The 18808-nt window shown below is 41.6% G+C and overlaps 1 protein-coding gene across 1 annotated transcript; it reads right to left on the reverse strand.

Moving 5' to 3' along the window:
- Positions 1–184: 184 nt before the first annotated feature.
- LOC124131297 (alpha-2-macroglobulin receptor-associated protein-like) lies at positions 185–17533 on the reverse strand. Its single transcript, XM_046494488.2, has 7 exons — positions 17318–17533; positions 14577–14718; positions 12909–13067; positions 9771–9866; positions 7038–7261; positions 6134–6292; positions 185–3527 (listed from the first exon to the last, which is right to left on the reverse strand). The coding sequence occupies exons 1-7, from the start codon at positions 17477–17479 to the stop codon at positions 3459–3461; spliced, it is 1011 nt and encodes a 336-aa protein (XP_046350444.2). The 5' UTR covers positions 17480–17533; the 3' UTR covers positions 185–3458.
- Between the last annotated feature and the right edge of the window lie 1275 nt (positions 17534–18808).

Below are 18808 nucleotides of genomic sequence, written 5' to 3' on the forward strand. Positions count from 1 at the left end.
GTGTGACAGATTCTGGTGTCCCCTGCCGTGATATTGCTGGATTATTATCAAAAGCCAGGTAAAACCCAACTCACTCTGTATCAACCTGTTTTCGATCATGGTACATGTGTTCTTTTCACTATGCCAACACGGTCCTTTGTGAACTCAAGTATTTCTAAAATACATGAAAAAGAAATAAGTAACATCATTTTTCAGGTTTTATTTCAGGAAAGTCATGCCTTGTCAAATATATGGAATGTAAGAAACCTACCTACATATTGCACGGTAACGCCATCAGGAGCACTCTACACTACCACGCATACAAACTCATCAGCCTTAGCTAGATCATCATCACCATCATCATCATCATCATCTAGGCTGCACTAAATACACGGAACACACTCCGCTCTTAGCATCTCTCTCCAACAGCACCAATATTAACTGTCCTATACACGTATATCCTCTAATAAGCACCAGAATTATTTTCTTTGAACAAGCTTCCAAACCTGGGTATTTAGAGACCTGGGTGCCGTTGTTCAAAACAACCTTAGCGCCTCGACTGTCGTAAGTCTATGTTAAGGTATGGGAGTTACGATCAGCTGAGATCGCTTTGTACAACGGCACCTTGGAACTTAATATTTCAACCACCCTGTTGCATGCGCTTTGGTCACGAATAAATTGAAATCTTCTACCTGGCACATTGTGCTGTACGCTGGTTCAACCCGCCGCTTGTTGGAGGGTGATGGAGGCCGAACCACCCGATCCTAGAAACATTATCGGGGTGAACCGGGATTCGAACCCACAATCATAGGTTTCTGGCGTAACCAAGGGACGCAACTCTGCACAGCGAATCGCGGCGCCTTAGACGACTGGGCCACCCGTGCCCCCGGGATAATTAAGGTGACAATATCTAATTCTGAATAGATAATGGAATCATGGGAACAACTTTTCTGAAGTTATTCAAAGTAGGATCAAGGATTTGTGTGTGTGTGTGTGTGTGTGTGTGTGTGTGTGTATGTGCGAGAGAATTAGTGCTAGCTATTGATACAGATCTTAGAGATCAATAATCGTTAACTAAATATTGATTAATTATCGATAAATATCAGAGAATTAACTTTGAGCAAATACGTAAAATAAATTCCGAAAGAAATCAACATATTTCACTCCCCTTGTGAGTGGTGGCACATTTATGCAGAGATTACTTTGTGCACATTTAAGATATAACAAAAACAGTTACTTTCCATCTTCAGCAATTGACATTATTGTCAACAAGCACGTTTTGGTAAATCTGAAACTTATTTCATCATAATAGTTTATGTAAGATATGATCACTGACACAATGTTCACATGAATAATCGTTAATATTTCTACCCATCCACGATCTCTTTTGCCAACCCTAGTGTGCATGAGTGTATGTGTGAAGGTTCTGAAAAATTGGGGTGTGCATTATAAACATTAATCAGACACGCATTAATTGAAACATGGTATTCCTTTTCAGTAGAGTAAAACATTTTTCAGATATTAATTGCTCCATGCCGTTATGTAACTATCTCTCTTCCATTACATCAGTTTCGTGAAATGACATCATCATCATGACATTTTTGATAAATCATGTTAACAAGGTTAATATGTGATTTCATTCAGACACCATGTTTAAGTCTCACTGTGTCTATCACCATGACAAGTACACATCACATGTAGACATCACACTTATCCCACCTCCACATTCAACAACGTAACAGATGTACACCATCCTCATTGATTTCCATCTCCTGTGTGTACACAACACGAAACAATCTGTCAGTGTGCTTGCCCGACAACCCATGACAGCCAAGGACAGCCTCAGGCAAAGCAACAGTGAACATTGTGAAGAATGCATAAATCAGAACTTAACAACCTGTCAGATTCACGGCTAAGAAATCTCCCTAGCTAAGAAATGGCTATCTACTCAAACAAGCTTTGTTGTTGACGACAGGAGTTATATATATTGCATATATGACATAGCCACACTGACACACACACATCAAAGGTTGTTGTGATCTATATTCTCCCAGAGACAGTTACACAGCAGTGAAGTGGGGCTATGTCATCATATATCACCACATGTGTAAATCCTTGTATAAATCAGTCTAATGCCAAGCTATCGCTTGATGTAAGCCAAATATTTCTGCAAGCCAAATATTTCTGCTATCTATCTAAACAACAAAATGTTAAAGGTTTTTTAACTGAAACGTTGTACATGTATTTGAATATGGTCCACACCGAGGACTATTTGAGCCCAACACTTATCATGCTTATGGTTATGCTGGTGAATAGTGAGGTGATATGAAGTTTATTATTTGAAGAAGAGGAGGGAATATCTGCCAGAAAATAGTTCCAATATCAAGGAAAGAATATTAAAGAAAATGAACAATGACATAACATCTGCTATAAGATTAAATAAAGGTGCATGAGAACTGCCACTCATTTGGGTCAACTGAATTCCAGCTGAAGTCTATAAGCTGACAGGAGTTAACTCCCCCATGTCAAGACTGGGAAGTCTGCTGACTTGAAAAGTAGGAGGTTTGTCATCAGCATCATTAAGAAAATGAGCAAAAGCTTAGAAATTAGTATGAAAGTAATCAGATGCTTTCACGTGAATGAGATCTGTCTTTGATCATTTCAACAACTGGATGTATGGGTCTTAGGGTGAGGGAATGAGTATGGTTTTACGCCGCTTTTAGCAATTTTCCAGCAACATCATGGCGGGGGACACCAGAAATGGGCTTCACACATTGTACTCATGTCTGGAATCGAACCTGGGTCTTTGGTGTGACGAGTGAACGCTTTAACCACTAGGCTACCAGACCGCCCGTCTTAGGACAACAGTAAACAGATAAGCATAAAATGAGTTAAAAGATTTTTTCAAGAAGCATTTTCAAATATATGAATGTGTGCAAGTACTTGACCCAAGCTGATTTACATGGGAGATGAAGATTAAAACATAGGATAAAAAAATTCGCTCGCTCATACTTATGACTTATATCAGCCATATTTATATATTTCATCTATAAAAGACTAGATTGCAGCTATTTAAACATGTCTGATTACTCTCAATCAATACTTCAAAGTTTTCAACAACTTTAAACATTTCTAGTCAGCCCCAAATGTCCCTTATCCAACCTTGTCATTTAACAAAATGACAAAATTGAATATTTCAATATCTGATAGCCTTTATTTAATTTGTCCTAAAATCAGTGTTTACTTGAAGATCTGTATAAATGTCAATCAGATCTACCAATCAACAATAGGAATTATACCTTGATGACCAAATAAGTTTGACAACACATAAAATTGAGAAGATTCTTACATCCGAGCTGTTTCTACCCTCCATGAACTAAATGCCTGTTATCAACAAAAGACTTGAAGAAAGAGATTTCACATTCAGACCTACATAACTATTCATAATATTGAAACTATGATTTCTTGACTTGGATTCACTATAACTCTGTATGTCTGGCAAAAGCTTTATCAACTTGTTTTTTCAAATCAGCATGGATTTTCTTCACCTGAAAATAAAGTGATGAAAACATCTTACAAACACAGTGGTAATCACAGTTCTTTCACAGCATAAGTGAGACAATGAATATTGTTCCAAGCCTGTCTAAAATTAGGGTACATCTACAGAATATCAGCTACCATCCACCATGCTTCTTTGATGCCTCTAATACAGCAGCATGAGGTAGAATGCTTATTTTTTAATTAGGGCAATGATGCACAAAATATGGAAATAAATAACTGCTTGCATTTGTATGGTTTAATATGATTAAACTTCAAAATTAAATATCAAGGTAATTCATAAACATCATAAAATAGGACATCAACATATAAATATTATTTGAAAATAGAAGTTCCATGATGGTGTGCAGCAAATCATCAGTGTCATCTACCGGGACACATTTCAACATATACACATGGAGTTTGTCATTAAATCTGCAATCTGAAAACGACATTTATGACAGCATTTGTTTCAAGGAGCTTGTGCATATTCCCTAACAATAAGATGGAAGGTATCTGGTTTTACCTATGCTACCTAAAATTACAACTACTGATATGTCAATGCTGCAGCCAGTAAATTATCAAAACTGAGCAGGAAAACTAATGGTTGATAGCATGAGCATCAACACTATCAGGTCACAATGACATGATTAGCCAGACCTTGGAAACATCCCACCCGCACTCGCTGGCCCTTAAAAGCATCGTGTATAGGGCCCCATTTCACAAATCGATCTTAGTGCTAAGATGATCGTAACCACATAGTTTAACATAAACTTACGATAACAGCACTGAGAGAGCTTTGTGGAACGTGACTCTGGGACCTATTCTACCGAGTATCTTCATGGGCTTGTCACATCACAATCTCATTAAAATCAGATCTTAGTTCTCGCTACCGCTAAACAAAGATCTGAGGACATCCCATCCCAGAACGACCTTGCGCAAACTTTGACCGACCAATGAAATGACCAATCAGAATGAATATTTTGACAAATTCTCGATTACAAATTTGAAACCTGAACAAAAGAACATTCTGGAATGGCTAATAGATGGTCTAGATTGTATGGATCCAGTCGTTAAGCCCGTAACTATCGTTCGGAATACCCTGTTTTAAAGTTTTCGAGGTTGGATGATCAGAAATCACATTCCGACTGTCACTTTCATAATCTGGTAAGCGATGCTCTGATTGGTTGGATGAAAGGTCGTTCTGAAGTGACTCCTAATGGGATGTCCTCAGATCTTTGTTTAGCGGTAGCGAGAACCGAGGTCTGATTTTAATGAGATTGGTCACATCACAAAACATGTAAAAGTTCATGAGAAAACAGTCATTTATCAACTTAAGTATTATTACATTTTAGGACAAACATTCAACCACATGCAATTAATTTTGAATATTTTTGAAAACTTGTTGCTGAAACATTCTCACACTGGGGATAAAAACACCCCCCACAGTTCTCAGTATGTACCTGCCGGATGCCGCAGCAATGACAAGGATCGTTATGAGATGTTGTGCTCAAGGAGGACCTACCTTTCTGCCATACAAGGATCGTTATGAGATGTTGTGCTCAAGGAGGACCTACCTTTCTGCCATACAAGGATCGTTATGAGATGTTGTGCTCAAGGAGGACCTACCTTTCTGCCATACAAGGATCGTTATGAGATGTTGTGCTCAAGGAGGACCTACCTTTCTGCCATACAAGGATCGTTATGAGATGTTGTGCTCAAAGAGGACCTACCTTTCTGCCATACAAGGATCGTTATGAGATGTTGTGCTCAAAGAGGACCTACCTTTCTGCCATACAAGGATCGTTATGAGATGTTGTGCTCAAGGAGGACCTACCTTTCTGCCATACAAGGATCGTTATGAGATGTTGTGCTCAAAGAGGACCTACCTTTCTGCCATACAAGGATCGTTATGAGATGTTGTGCTCAAAGAGGACCTACCTTTCTGCCATACAAGGATCGTTATGAGATGTTGTGCTCAAGGAGGACCTACCTTTCTGCCATACAAGGATCGTTATGAGATGTTGTGCTCAAGGAGGACCTACCTTTCTGCCATACAAGGATCGTTATGAGATGTTGTGCTCAAGGAGGACCTACCTTTCTGCCATACAAGGATCGTTATGAGAAGTTGTGCTCAAGGAGGACCTACCTTTCTGCCATACAAGGATCGTTATGAGATGTTGTGCTCAAGGAGGACCTACCTTTCTGCCATACAAGGATCGTTATGAGAAGTTGTGCTCAAGGAGGACCTACCTTTCTGCCATACAAGGATCGTTATGAGATGTTGTGCTCAAGGAGGACCTACCTTTCTGCCATACAAGGATCGTTATGAGATGTTGTGCTCAAAGAGGACCTACCTTTCTGCCATACAAGGATCGTTATGAGATGTTGTGCTCAAGGAGGACCTACCTTTCTGCCATACAAGGATTGTTATGAGATGTTGTGCTCAAGGAGGACCTACCTTTCTGCCATACAAGGATCGTTATGAGATGTTGTGCTCAAAGAGGACCTACCTTTCTGCCATACAAGGATCGTTATGAGATGTTGTGCTCAAGGAGGACCTACCTTTCTGCCATACAAGGATCGTTATGAGATGTTGTGCTCAAAGAGGACCTACCTTTCTGCCATAGTCCTGAGCCTTCTCTTCCAACTTTTTATGTTTATCGGGATATTGCCCATCTTTGACCTCCCCACGCAGTTCATATTTTGACATCAATACTTGGTCTTTCATATATTCATGCTTGCTGATTCTATGTTCAAAATGTTTCAATTCACTCTGAAACAAAGAATTACAAGAAAAGATCAAGCCAAGCAGGTGATGAGGCCAAGCAGGCGATGAGGCCCTATACAATACTATACAATTAAAATACAGTCGAATCTGCCCAAAACAGAGTCGTGCTGATAAGGATTCTGGCGGATACCGACATTAATTTATCATCCCAAACTGGCTTCCACAGGATATGTCAATTGGGAGACATCACTGCAATGAAATTGCATCACAAGCCTTTGCTGACCATTGTGACATCACCGGTTACCCTGACATAACATGACTCTAATAATCTGTCCGATGTCCACAGGCAGTGAAGAAGTCTTGTCTTCTACAGTGTCATGATGTCTACAGTGATAGAGTTGGTGAAATTATTATTTCACATATGCTTAGAATGGAATTTATTACTTTAATAACCTTACTCAAAACAATACTGTTAATAAACCAATTAATTATCCAATAGGCGGTGCGGTAGTCTAGTGGTTAAAGTCTTCACTCATCATACAGAAGGCCTGGGTTCGATTCCCAACATGGGCACAATGTGTGAAGCCAATTTCTGGTGTTCCATGCTGTAATATTGCTAAAAACGGCACAAAACAATACTCACTCTCTCATATCATATGACACAATTTTTTATCCAATTCTTCAGATCAGCGTGTTCAGTTTTATTTCCCCCTATCTTATTAACTAATATAACAACTGATTATCAAACTATACCAACGACATCCTCATTACCGTTGTGCTCATCCCTTACCTTGAAAGATGTGAGTTCATCCTCAGACATGTTGGCTTTCTTGGCCACTGCCCAGAGCTGGTAGACCCGTGGGTCCTCAAACTCCAGATCCTTATTGGTGGACAGACTCTCCAGCTTTAAGTAGCCGTCCTTTACCTGCTTGTGTCTCATCTTCAGGTCCTTGTGTTTCTCTTTGGAGTCCAAGCCATCAGTCTTCACGCGCCCCAGGGTGTTGCTGTCTATGTCTGCAAGGGAGGAACATACAGGGAATCATGTGTCTGTGTGCATGAGGTGGAGAGGAACATACAGGGAATCATGGGTCTGTGTTCAGGCCAGGGAGTGACATATAGGGAATCATGTGTCTGTGTGCATGAGGTGGAGAGGGACATACAGGGAATCATGTGTCTGTGTGCATGAGGTGGAGAGTGACATATAGGGAATCATGTGTCTGTGTGCATGAGGTGGAGAGTGACATATAGGGAATCATGTGTCTGTGTGCATGAGGTGGAGAGGAACATACAGGGAATCATGGGTCTGTGTGCATGAGGTGGAGAGGGACATACAGGGAATCATGTGTCTGTGTGCATGAGGTGGAGAGGGACATATAGGGAATCATGTGTCTGTGTGCATGAGGTGGAGAGGGACATACAGGGAATCATGGGTCTGTGTGCATGAGGTGGAGAGTGACATATAGGGAATCATGTGTCTGTGTGCATGAGGTGGAGAGGGACATATAGGGAATCATGTGTCTGTGTGCATGAGGTGGAGAGTGACATATAGGGAATCATGTGTCTGTGTGCATGAGGTGGAGAGGAACATACAGGGAATCATGGGTCTGTGTGCATGAGGTGGAGAGGGACATACAGGGAATCATGTGTCTGTGTGCATGAGGTGGAGAGGGACATATAGGGAATCATGTGTCTGTGTGCATGAGGTGGAGAGGGACATACAGGGAATCATGTGTCTGTGTGCATGAGGTGGAGAGGGACATACAGGGAATCATGTGTCTGTGTGCATGAGGTGGAGAGGGACATACAGGGAATCATGGGTCTGTGTGCATGAGGTGGAGAGTGACATATAGGGAATCATGTGTCTGTGTGCATGAGGCGGAGAGGGACATATAGGGAATCATGTGTCTGTGTGCATGAGGTGGAGAGGAACATACAGGGAATCATGGGTCTGTGTTCAGGCCAGGGAGTGACATACAGGGAATCATGTGTCTGTGTGCATGAGGTGGAGAGGAACATACAGGGAATCATGGGTCTGTGTTCAGGCCAGGGAGTGACATACAGGGAATCATGTGTCTGTGTGCATGAGGTGGAGAGGAACATACAGGGAATCATGGGTCTGTGTTCAGGCCAGGGAGTGACATATAGGGAATCATGTGTCTGTGTGCATGAGGTGGAGAGGAACATACAAGGAATCATGGGTCTGTGTTCAGGCCAGGGAGTGACATACAGGGAATCATGTGTCTGTGTGCAGGCCAGGGAATGCATATAGTTAATCATGTGTCTGTGTGCATGAGGTGGAGAGGAACACACACATCTAATCTTCCTATTTGCAGAGAAGGAGACACTTGAGAATTAAATTTTATTTTCCTTTACGGAATTGTCTACCCAACATAATAATTTTCGTTTTGCCAAATTTACAATTCTATAGGTTTCTTATGTTTGAATACTTGGTTATTATTTTACGCCACAGTCAGAATTACTCAAGCTGCATCAAGGCAGCCTGTACAGAGCCTAGTCTAGGTCACACAAACATGTGCTTGAGACAATGAGCCACGTGCCATGCCATGGGGCTATGCTGGCAAATAATCAAACAAGTCACTGAATCCAATGATCCAGTCCAATTTTTGATGCGTATGATAGGAACAGACTGTTGGGCACTATTTCTATACCTGAACGGCCCTCAGCCATGACTCAGTCTTTTCATACATAAATCTGTATTACCAAGCATTGAAACAACAAACATGAAAAACAAAGTAATAAAAGAATACATGTTTATTCCCAATTGCTTTCAAATAGATTGTCCCCTCTGAACTCATCCTTGTAACCATGGTAACCCTGATGGACCTGTTCTCAGCCAGCGACCATGTGTTACCTCAACATAGAAATGGGTAGTTCCAAAACAACGTTGACCCATTAATTTTCTTTTAAAGCAAGCTTCTGAACAGACAAGGTGTGACACCTTCGTTACAGTCTTGTTAATATCGCTGCCATCAGTGTGGGAGCGGCCATTACAAGAATCATGAAATTTACCCTCTAACTTCAAATATTGTAATGTTTATACTTTTGTTTGTGTCTTTGGGAATGCCAACATACTAAAGTTTTGAAAAAGTTTTCAACTTATTTCCCAGATGAATTTTAGTTTTTGTTAGTTTCATCAGATTGGTTTGAGATTGCAGACGAACATAAAATCACCCAACTTCCCCCTTACATTTTCACTATACCAATATTACATGATATGATATGATAGTTAAAATGAAATAGAAATTCAAATTGACAAACAAAGAAAATAATTTAGCTGTGGTAAGAGTATACGGCATCACGACAGTCATTACTTGTTTGTAAACATATCAGCCAGGAGTTCAACTCCAAGCATGGTTATGGCCACCTATCACAGTGGGGAGGTTTCACTGGTGGCAGCAACAGTGTAGAGAGCTCTGCGAACGCGCTGTGAGGAGCTTCTTGAACAGAGAGGAAAGGGGAGTAACTCCTGCATGGAGTGTAATCAAGGGAGAGAAACACCTACCATCCACACCAGTCATTTCATCTCTCACTGAATTGTATTCGTCGATCTTCATCTGTTGGTGCCAAAACTCCATCTTTAATTTGTCCAGCTCTTCATCTGAACAACAGTCATAAATCAGGGAAAACATGAACATATTTCCCAATGCAATATAGAGGTAATAACTATGAAGGAAGCATGGTATACACATTCTAGTTGTTCTGCTGAGTAAATTATATAATATTATATTATATTATGACATGTATGTCATCTGTGTTTCATTAAAATACTAAATATACTCTTACATTAAAATACTGCAAATACAATCTTGATGCATTTTGGAAGTATCTATTTAAAGAAGCACACACAATAATGCTAGTGCCACAAATCAACTGAGATTGCAAATACTGCCTCTCACAAGCTGTATTAGACAAGCGGTTTCCCTGCCCATCACAGTCTATCCCCGCCTTCCACAGTCTATCCCTGCCCATCATAGTCTATCCCTGCCCACCACAGTCTCTCCCTGCCCACCACAGTCTATCCCTGCCTTCCACAGTCTATCCCTGCCCACCACAGTCTATCCCTGCCTTCCACAGTCTATCCCTGCCTTCCACAGTCTATCCCTGCCTTCCACAGTCTCTCCCTGCCCATCATAGTCTATCCCTGCCCATCATAGTCTCTCCCTGCCCACCACAGTCTCTCCCTGCCCACCACAGTCTATCCCTGCCTTCCACAGTCTATCCCTGCCTTCCACAGTCTATCCCTGCCTTCCACAGTCTATCCCTGCCTTCCACAATCTCTCCCTGCCCATCATAGTCTATCCCTGCCCACCATAGTCTATCCCTGCCCACCACAGTCTATCCCTGCCTTCCACAATCTCTCCCTGCCCACCACAGTTTATCCCTGCCCATCACAGTCTATCCCTGCCCACCACAGTCTCTCCCTGCCCACCACAGTCTCTCCCTGCCCACCACAGTCTCTCCCTGCCCACCACAGTCTATCCCTGCCCACCACAGTCTATCCCTGCCCATCATAGTCTATCCCTGCCCACCACAGTCTATCCCTGCCCACCACAGTCTATCCCTGCCCACCACAGTCTCTCCCTGCCCACCACAATCTCTCCCTGCCTTCCACAATCTCTCCCTGCCCATCATAGTCTATCCCTGCCCACCACAGTCTATCCCTGCCCACCACAGTCTATCCCTGCCTTCCACAGTCTATCCCTGCCCATCACAGTCTATCCCTGCCCACCACAGTCTATCCCTGCCTTCCACAGTCTATCCCTGCCCATCATAGTCTATCCCTGCCCACCAGTCTCTCCCTGCCCATCACAGTCCATCCCTGCCCATCACAGTCTATTCCTGCCCATCACAGTCTATCCCTGCCCACCAGTCTATCCCTGCCCACCACAGTCTCTCCCTGCCCACCACAGTCTCTCCCTTCCCACCACAGTCTCTCCCTGCCCACCACAGTCTATCCCTGCCCACCACAGTCTATCCCTGCCCATCACAGTCCACCCCTGCCCACCACAGTCTCTCCCTGCCCATCACAGTCCATCCCTGCCCACCACAGCTTATCCCTGCCCATCACAGTTTATCCCTGCCCATCATAGTCTATCCCTGCCCATCATAGTCTATCCCTGCCCACCACAGTCTATCCCTGCCCACCACAGTCCACCCCTGCCTTCCACAGTCTATCCCTGCCCACCACAGTCTCTCCCTGCCCACCACAGTCTATCCCTGCCCACCACAGTTTATCCCTGCCCACCACAGTCTATCCCTGCCCACCACAGTCTCTCCCTGCCCACCACAATCTCTCCCTGCCTTCCACAATCTCTCCCTGCCCATCATAGTCTATCCCTGCCCACCACAGTCTATCCCTGCCCACCACAGTCTATCCCCGCCTTCCACAGTCTATCCCTGCCCATCACAGTCTATCCCTGCCCACCACAGTCTATCCCTGCCCATCATAGTCTATCCCTGCCCATCACAGTCTCTCCCTGCCCATCACAGTCCATCCCTGCCCATCACAGTCTATCCCTGCCCACCACAGTCTATCCCTGCCCACCACAGTCTCTCCCTGCCCACCACAGTCTCTCCCTGCCCACCACAGTCTCTCCCTGCCCATCACAGTCTATCCCTGCCCACCACAGTCTATCCCTGCCCATCACAGTCCACCCCTGCCCACCACAGTCTCTCCCTGCCCATCACAGTCCATCCCTGCCCACCACAGCTTATCCCTGCCCATCACAGTTTATCCCTGCCCATCATAGTCTATCCCTGCCCACCACAGTCTATCCCTGCCCACCACAGTCCACCCCTGCCTTCCACAGTCTATCCCTGCCCACCACAGTCTCTCCCTGCCCACCACAGTCTATCCCTGCCCACCACAGTCTCTCCCTGCCCACCACAGTCTATCCCTGCCCACCACAGTTTATCCCTGCCCACCACAGTCTATCCCTGCCTTCCAGTCTCTCCCTGCCCACCACAGTCTCTCCCTGCCCACCACAGTTTATCCCTGCCCATCACAGTTTATCCCTGCCCATCATAGTCTATCCCTGCTCATCATAGTCTATCCCTGCCCACCACAGTCTATCCCTGCCTTCCACAGTCTATCCCTGCCCATCATAGTCTATCCCTGCCCACCACACTCTATCCCTGCCTTCCACACTCTATCCCTGCCTTCCACACTCTATCCCTGCCGATCATAGTCTATCCCTGCCCACCACACTCTATCCCTGCCCGACACACTCTATCCCTGCCTTCCACAGTCTATCCCTGCCCATCATAGTCTATCCCTGCCCACCACAGTCTATCCCTGCCCATCATAGTCTATCCCTGCCTTCCACAGTCTATCCCTGCCCACCACACTCTATCCCTGCCCTACACAGTCTATCCCTGCCCACCACAGTCCGTCCCTGCCCACCACAGTCCATGCCTGCCCACCACAGCCCATCCCTGCCCACCACAGTCCATGCCTGCCCACCACAGTCCATCCCTGCCCATCACAGTCTATCCCTGCCCATCATAGTCTATCCCTGCCCACCAGTCTCTCCCTGCCCACCACAGTCTATCCCTGCCCATCATAGTCTATCCCTGCCCACCAGTCTCTCCCTGCCTACCACAGTCTATCCCTGCCTTCTACAATCTAGCACAGACATACCACTGAACCCGGACAGCAAGGCTTTCTTCCAGATCTTCTGCAGCTTCTTGTCACCCAACTCCATTGTCTTGTCTAAGTCACTCCCAGTGGGAATGTCATTGGACATCTCAGGATCAACATGCTTGAACTGCTCCAGCAAGCCATAATTCTTCACAATAGCTGTGGGAAGCAGGGAGCACATTGATGATACAATCTAAGATACTAACCAGCTCAGTGTGCATCAGCTTGCACTCAAACATAATCACTGCAGTTGTCATCTCTGTTCTTAAATACCGTATTCCACGTAATAAGCGCCCAGGGCGCTCTCAAAATAAGAAATAGGGGACTCTTATTAGAATATTATTTTGGTGAAAAACAACAAAGTTGAAAGATAAATTTCATGGTTTATGCTGACAGCCTGAAATGTTTATATACGACATATATATTTTTCCAGAATTTAATTGCCTATAATTAAGGGTGCATATAACACACGAGTGCGTATTGTACGCGAATAAATAAGTCTTGTGTACATTGATCAATCCGAAGGGGTGCTAATTGGGATTGTTCACTAGTCAATATATTAGCAAATATCGCCGTGGGCACTTATTATGTTGAATACGGTACCTTAAATATACTTGAAACAACAAACAAAAGATCCTATTGGGAGTGTGGCCCCTTTCAGCTGTTTACACCGTAATTCTGTCAAAGGATGAGACTTCCAAGTCATAGTCATGGTAGTGCAAAAACAATCCATTGATCCATCAGTGCATTGTGATACTGGACTTACAACACATGATCAGTGACTGCGCATTTGCTGACATAAATATTAACGACAGCATACTTTATTGATTCATTCACATCATTTCTTGGCAAATCCAGCAGATTGTCAAGTCCAGACATATAATCAATATTTCCTTTTCATATGTACACATACTACAGTAAACTACGGTATAACAAACTCAAAGAGACCACTTATTTTAGTTTGTTAGAAGCATTTCGACTGTGTCTACCGTGGTAATTTTATCAAAACTGAATCTTCTCACACTAGTCATCACATTTTATTGAGAGAGTATATCAACTAAAGGCTATAGCCTAATCACTGTGTTTCTAGTAACTGATGGTGTAAATTAAGGACAACGTGTCAGTTTTTAATCCAGTTAATTAAACAATTGCCCTCAGTTGTTTGCTGGCGTTTTGAACAGACGCGTGTGGCTGTGGATGTTTTGATTGGCTGATGAGTGACGTGTGACCAGCTCAGAGATTAACAGTTCGTAATAAACATAAACACTATCGTTGACAGAGTAAACATGGGACCACAAAGTGTTTTAGCTGTGTCTGTCATCTCGTTATAAACCTGTTTGTTACATCCCTAAATTGTATATGATAAAATATACGACAATGGTTAAAGCGTTCGTCTAACATGCCAAAGGCCTGGGTTCAATTCCAACTTGGATACAATGTGTGAGGATAGACCCTTCTGGTGTTCCCCACCATGATATTGCTAAAAGTCGTGTAAAATCCCACTCACTCACCCAACCATGTTAACTAACACTTCACACAGTTACAAAGACATTTTGAAGAACTAAAACGTAAATCTTAAATGATGTGTTTATTTAAATATTTAACATGTTTAAGTTAACCTTGTGAAATCAGGCTGGCTTATTGTGGGCTAATGTCCTGTGTACTCACTCCTGAATCGGAGCCTGGTCTCCGCCTCCTTCATCCCATCCTTGTCCAGATCATCCAGCAGGTACTTCTTCAACTCCATCTCGTACTTGTCCTGGACACGCAGATCTGCGTACATGTCAGCTAGACGGGGTCCCGACAGCCGCTGAAAACAACATGGACACTAATGAACTAAACTTGGTACTGATGAACTAAACTTGGTTCTAATGAACTAAGCTTGGTTCTAATGAACAAAGCTTGGTTCTAATGAACTAAACTTGGTTCTAATGAACTAAACTTGGTACCACTGAACATGAAGTGAGATGAATAGAGATAAGCGTCGCATAGTGACCTAAAAATGACCAGTCCCACCCAATTTTTGCCAGTCCCAACTTTGAACATATAAAAATCATATAAAATTTACCTGGTTTTAATTCTTTCAATTTCAATTTCAATGGAGTGTACTTTCATTGCTGACAATTTCAGAGACGTCATTCCTGAGGTAACTTATTTAGATTGACACGTCATTCACACAATGTGCAATCACAATTTTCTCCTTTTTTTCCAGAATATTTCACTTTGATTCACGACTAAGTCACTACAAATAGATATTTAACCTTGAAGCAAAGCGAAATATTATTTCTTTGCGACATAGCTCAATCCAACAGCTGTTATTGTAATAAAGAAGATGTTCATCCATAAATCTTATCCTTACTTGATTTATGAATTTGTTTTCATTCTTTCACAATAGCAGATTAAAACATGTTGTAAAGATAAATTGGTTGGAGCAGGATCACTCAGGATACATGGGGTTTTATGCATCCCTCGTTGGTGAATGGTATTAAACCTAAACCCCTTACAAGTTGAAATTAGTAGATTTGCTAAACCTATCACACCTTTACAGGATAGAATATGTAAATTATGTAATAATAAAGCTGTAGAAGATGAGATACATTTTCTCATTAACTGTCCATTTTATTCTGACTTAAGATATGATTTATGGTCGAGAATTATAAAGTCTGATCCCATATTTATTTCATTCTCTTCTGTGGACCAGTCAGTGTTCTTAATGAACTGTAACACGTATATAAAACCTCTTGCCGCACTTATTTAAAAAATGTTTGCACGCAGGCAACTTTTCCTTACTTAAAACTGTAATTCATTTTTATCAGGTTTTGCAATCCTATAACTTATAATTCTTTTATATAAATAATGTTTTTGATTGTCCATTGTGTCTCATCGACCTTTAATGGCCTCATGTTGTATGTATTTACGCAAGTTGTTTATGTCTAATGTGTACACATACAACATGTGACACATAAATAAAATATATATGTCTATGTCATAACAAGGGGTGAATAAAACCCCCATGTACGCCTCATGATCCTCATACAATTTACAGTAAAACCCTGTCAATTAACATGACAAACAGGACACAGTGCAAGATTCCTGTTTCAATGTTAAACAACGTAAATGTGTATCTTATTTCATAAGACATTCATGACATTGGCTGATATCTTATGGGGAATTTAATTGTTTTCATGCTGCAAGAATCTATTTTAATAGCTTATCAACAAGTATTATCATTTCAACAAGAGATAGCAAACATAGACTGCAATTTGCAGTCCTAGCAAATATGGAGCAATGATTTCATGAAGTAAACAGTTTCAGGGATAGACATGGCCACTAGTCTGTTATTCTGAATACAATGTCTCATATTCTTACACATATTCTGTCTCACATTACTGATGAGTATCTATACCTACATTGAACACACCGGAAACAGAGCACCAGGGCTAAGAGGAAACAGACAGAGGGTGCAGGGAGGTGCATAAAAAACCCCATTACATACAATGATATAAATAAATTGAAATGAATATTTACTCATTTAAGGTCCCATGAAACAAAAAATAGTAGGCCATGCCCACTAGCGGTCTACTAGTTCCTGATTGGCTGAATCTCTAAAGTTATTATTGTTGACTTTTTATATATAACAATTGACTTACATATGATTATGCTTTTAAGAAGGTATAAACATAAAAAAATGGTGTACATTTTTTGTGTAAACATGGTAAACATATACATGATATAGATTCTACCTCCTTTAACACACAAAAATAATGAAGGCAACATATTGTGATATGTTTTTCAACAAGAATAACAATTAATTCAATACTTTTGACTAACAAAGAAAAACTACATTCATGTTTTTATTTTTTTTTATATTAAGCGCAAAAAGCTGCTCTTCCCCCAAAACCCTGTTAAGTGTTTAAAAGCTGATGTATGCACTGGGAGCCCCTCCCCCACGATGTGGGCTGAAAGTATATGGTATGGAATCGCTGAATGCCAAATTTGAATTACAAACGAGCACAATTAAACCCACAAGTATGTAATGTTTATTATTTCTTACACAGAACCTAAAATATATCTTTTACTGTACATGCTGCATACTATAACTATACAGATCAATTATGTGTAAAGTTACCAGTAAAACTGGGCAAAACAGACATCATCATCTAAGAAAGCCACAGGCCTATCCATGGAAAACATCAAAAAAGTTATTATCTTTAAAAAGCACAGTGATGTCAAAGTCAATTTACTACAAGGTACATGTACATACTTGAGAAACATTTATATCAACTGCGTGTAACGTTGTACACTATAGTCTATTATACTACATAGATAAGAACCAGACTTGTAGAACAATCCATATCTTGGCAATGACCCGGACCTATGGGCCTCGAGCTTACATTTCCAACACTCACCTTCTTGGCCTTCTCCCAAAGTTGGTTAACTTTCAGACTTTTGAACGGATTGTTCTCATCTTCGTGCCAATTCTTATTCACTTCCTTGGTATATTTATTGGCACATGCAATCGTATAAAGAGAAAACGCAAAAAGTGCGAGACAAGTCAACTGATACGTCATCTCTCCCAATTTTCTCAACAAATAGATCCACTCGACTTTATCAACAAAGGGAGACCACTCCAATATTGTTTGCCTGTACAGTTAAAAGACGAATCAAAATAAACACGAATCAGACATAGTAGTGAAATCAGAGAAAACTTTCCACACAATTTTTCGGTTGGATTGACAATGAGAATCTGGATTTTACTCTCTTTCTCGTGCCGTTTGGAGAACCGAATAAAGATAGACACGTATTGCCATATAGGCTTATTTAGTGTAGTAGGTTTGATCAGAGATCATGTTTTATGATTGGCATTTTATAAATATACTTTGTACAATTTAATACAAAATATATGTCGTTCAAGAAGTAATAATTCTGGAGTAAGAGATGTCAGTGAAACAAATGTGATGAATATGACCTAACATAAATCGTAATGAACTAAATTCGATCCAATTTCAAAAACACATTTCACGCCGTCTCATCTTTGTACGTACTGAAAGGTTCACACCTAGGTATTGGAGTAAGTCGGCAATTTTTCTTTTTTTGCTTGAAAGAGCAATTAAAATAATTTAAATTGATTTATACAAAGGGGAGGGACCATATTACATTTGTGTAAACATTTTGCATAATTATTACATCTATATTTGTGAATCTCAAGTTGAACAATTTCGTTTTTTTCGGTCAACTGGAAAAGTATACTGTCGACATTATTAATCAAAGGGACTATTTCAGGTATACAGGGGAGCACAGGTGGCACAGTCGTCTAAGGCACCGCGATTCGCTGTGCAGAGTTGCGTCCCCTGGGCATGCCAGAAACCTATTATTGTGGGTTCGAATCCACGGTTCGCCCCAATTATGTTTCTAGGTTTGTCAGCACCATACCCGTGCTTCGGGTTTCACCGAAGTGGTAACCGTCTGAGACCTGCATCACTTCGGGCTTTCCTCCCACATTAAGCTGTCACGAAGCGATATAACTAGAATACTGTTAAAAGCGGCGTTAAACCCAACTCACTCACTCACTCAGGTATACTGAATGCAAAACGCCAGCACACATCTTGTTTGAATTACAGATTCATATTACTAAAGGAAACTGAAAAACGTGCATCTGAATTCGGTTGTCCTGTTTTGGTATCTGTACTGTCATATTTTGACCTGTAAACTGTTATCAGAACAATTAATATTAAAGTGAACTGTACTATGACATGACTATGTTTATAATTAACACCCCCGAAGAGAAACCAACCGAAAAAACCTTTTGAATTCCCCCAAATCGATAGAAATATCACGTTTAATTTCATCATTAAAATCACTTTTAAGCACAAAATTAATTTATATTACAGATGGCTATC

Source organism: Haliotis rufescens, unplaced genomic scaffold, assembly GCF_023055435.1.
Source record: "Haliotis rufescens isolate VD_foot unplaced genomic scaffold, xgHalRufe1.0.p SCAF_20, whole genome shotgun sequence".
NCBI classification, from domain to species: domain Eukaryota; kingdom Metazoa; phylum Mollusca; class Gastropoda; order Lepetellida; family Haliotidae; genus Haliotis; species Haliotis rufescens.

Excerpts from the sequence above, each read along its gene's own strand:
- LOC124131297 (XM_046494488.2), bottom strand. The coding sequence starts at position 17,479 with ATGACGTATCAGTTGACTTGTCTCGCACTTTTTGCGTTTTCTCTTTAT. Across the intron at positions 6,293-7,037 it reads ATGAACTCACATCTTTCAAG|AGTGAATTGAAACATTTTGA; the intron begins GTAAGGGATGAG and ends TCTTTGTTTCAG. Across the intron at positions 3,528-6,133 it reads CTCAGGACTATGGCAGAAAG|GTGAAGAAAATCCATGCTGA; the intron begins GTAGGTCCTCTT and ends CTTTATTTTCAG.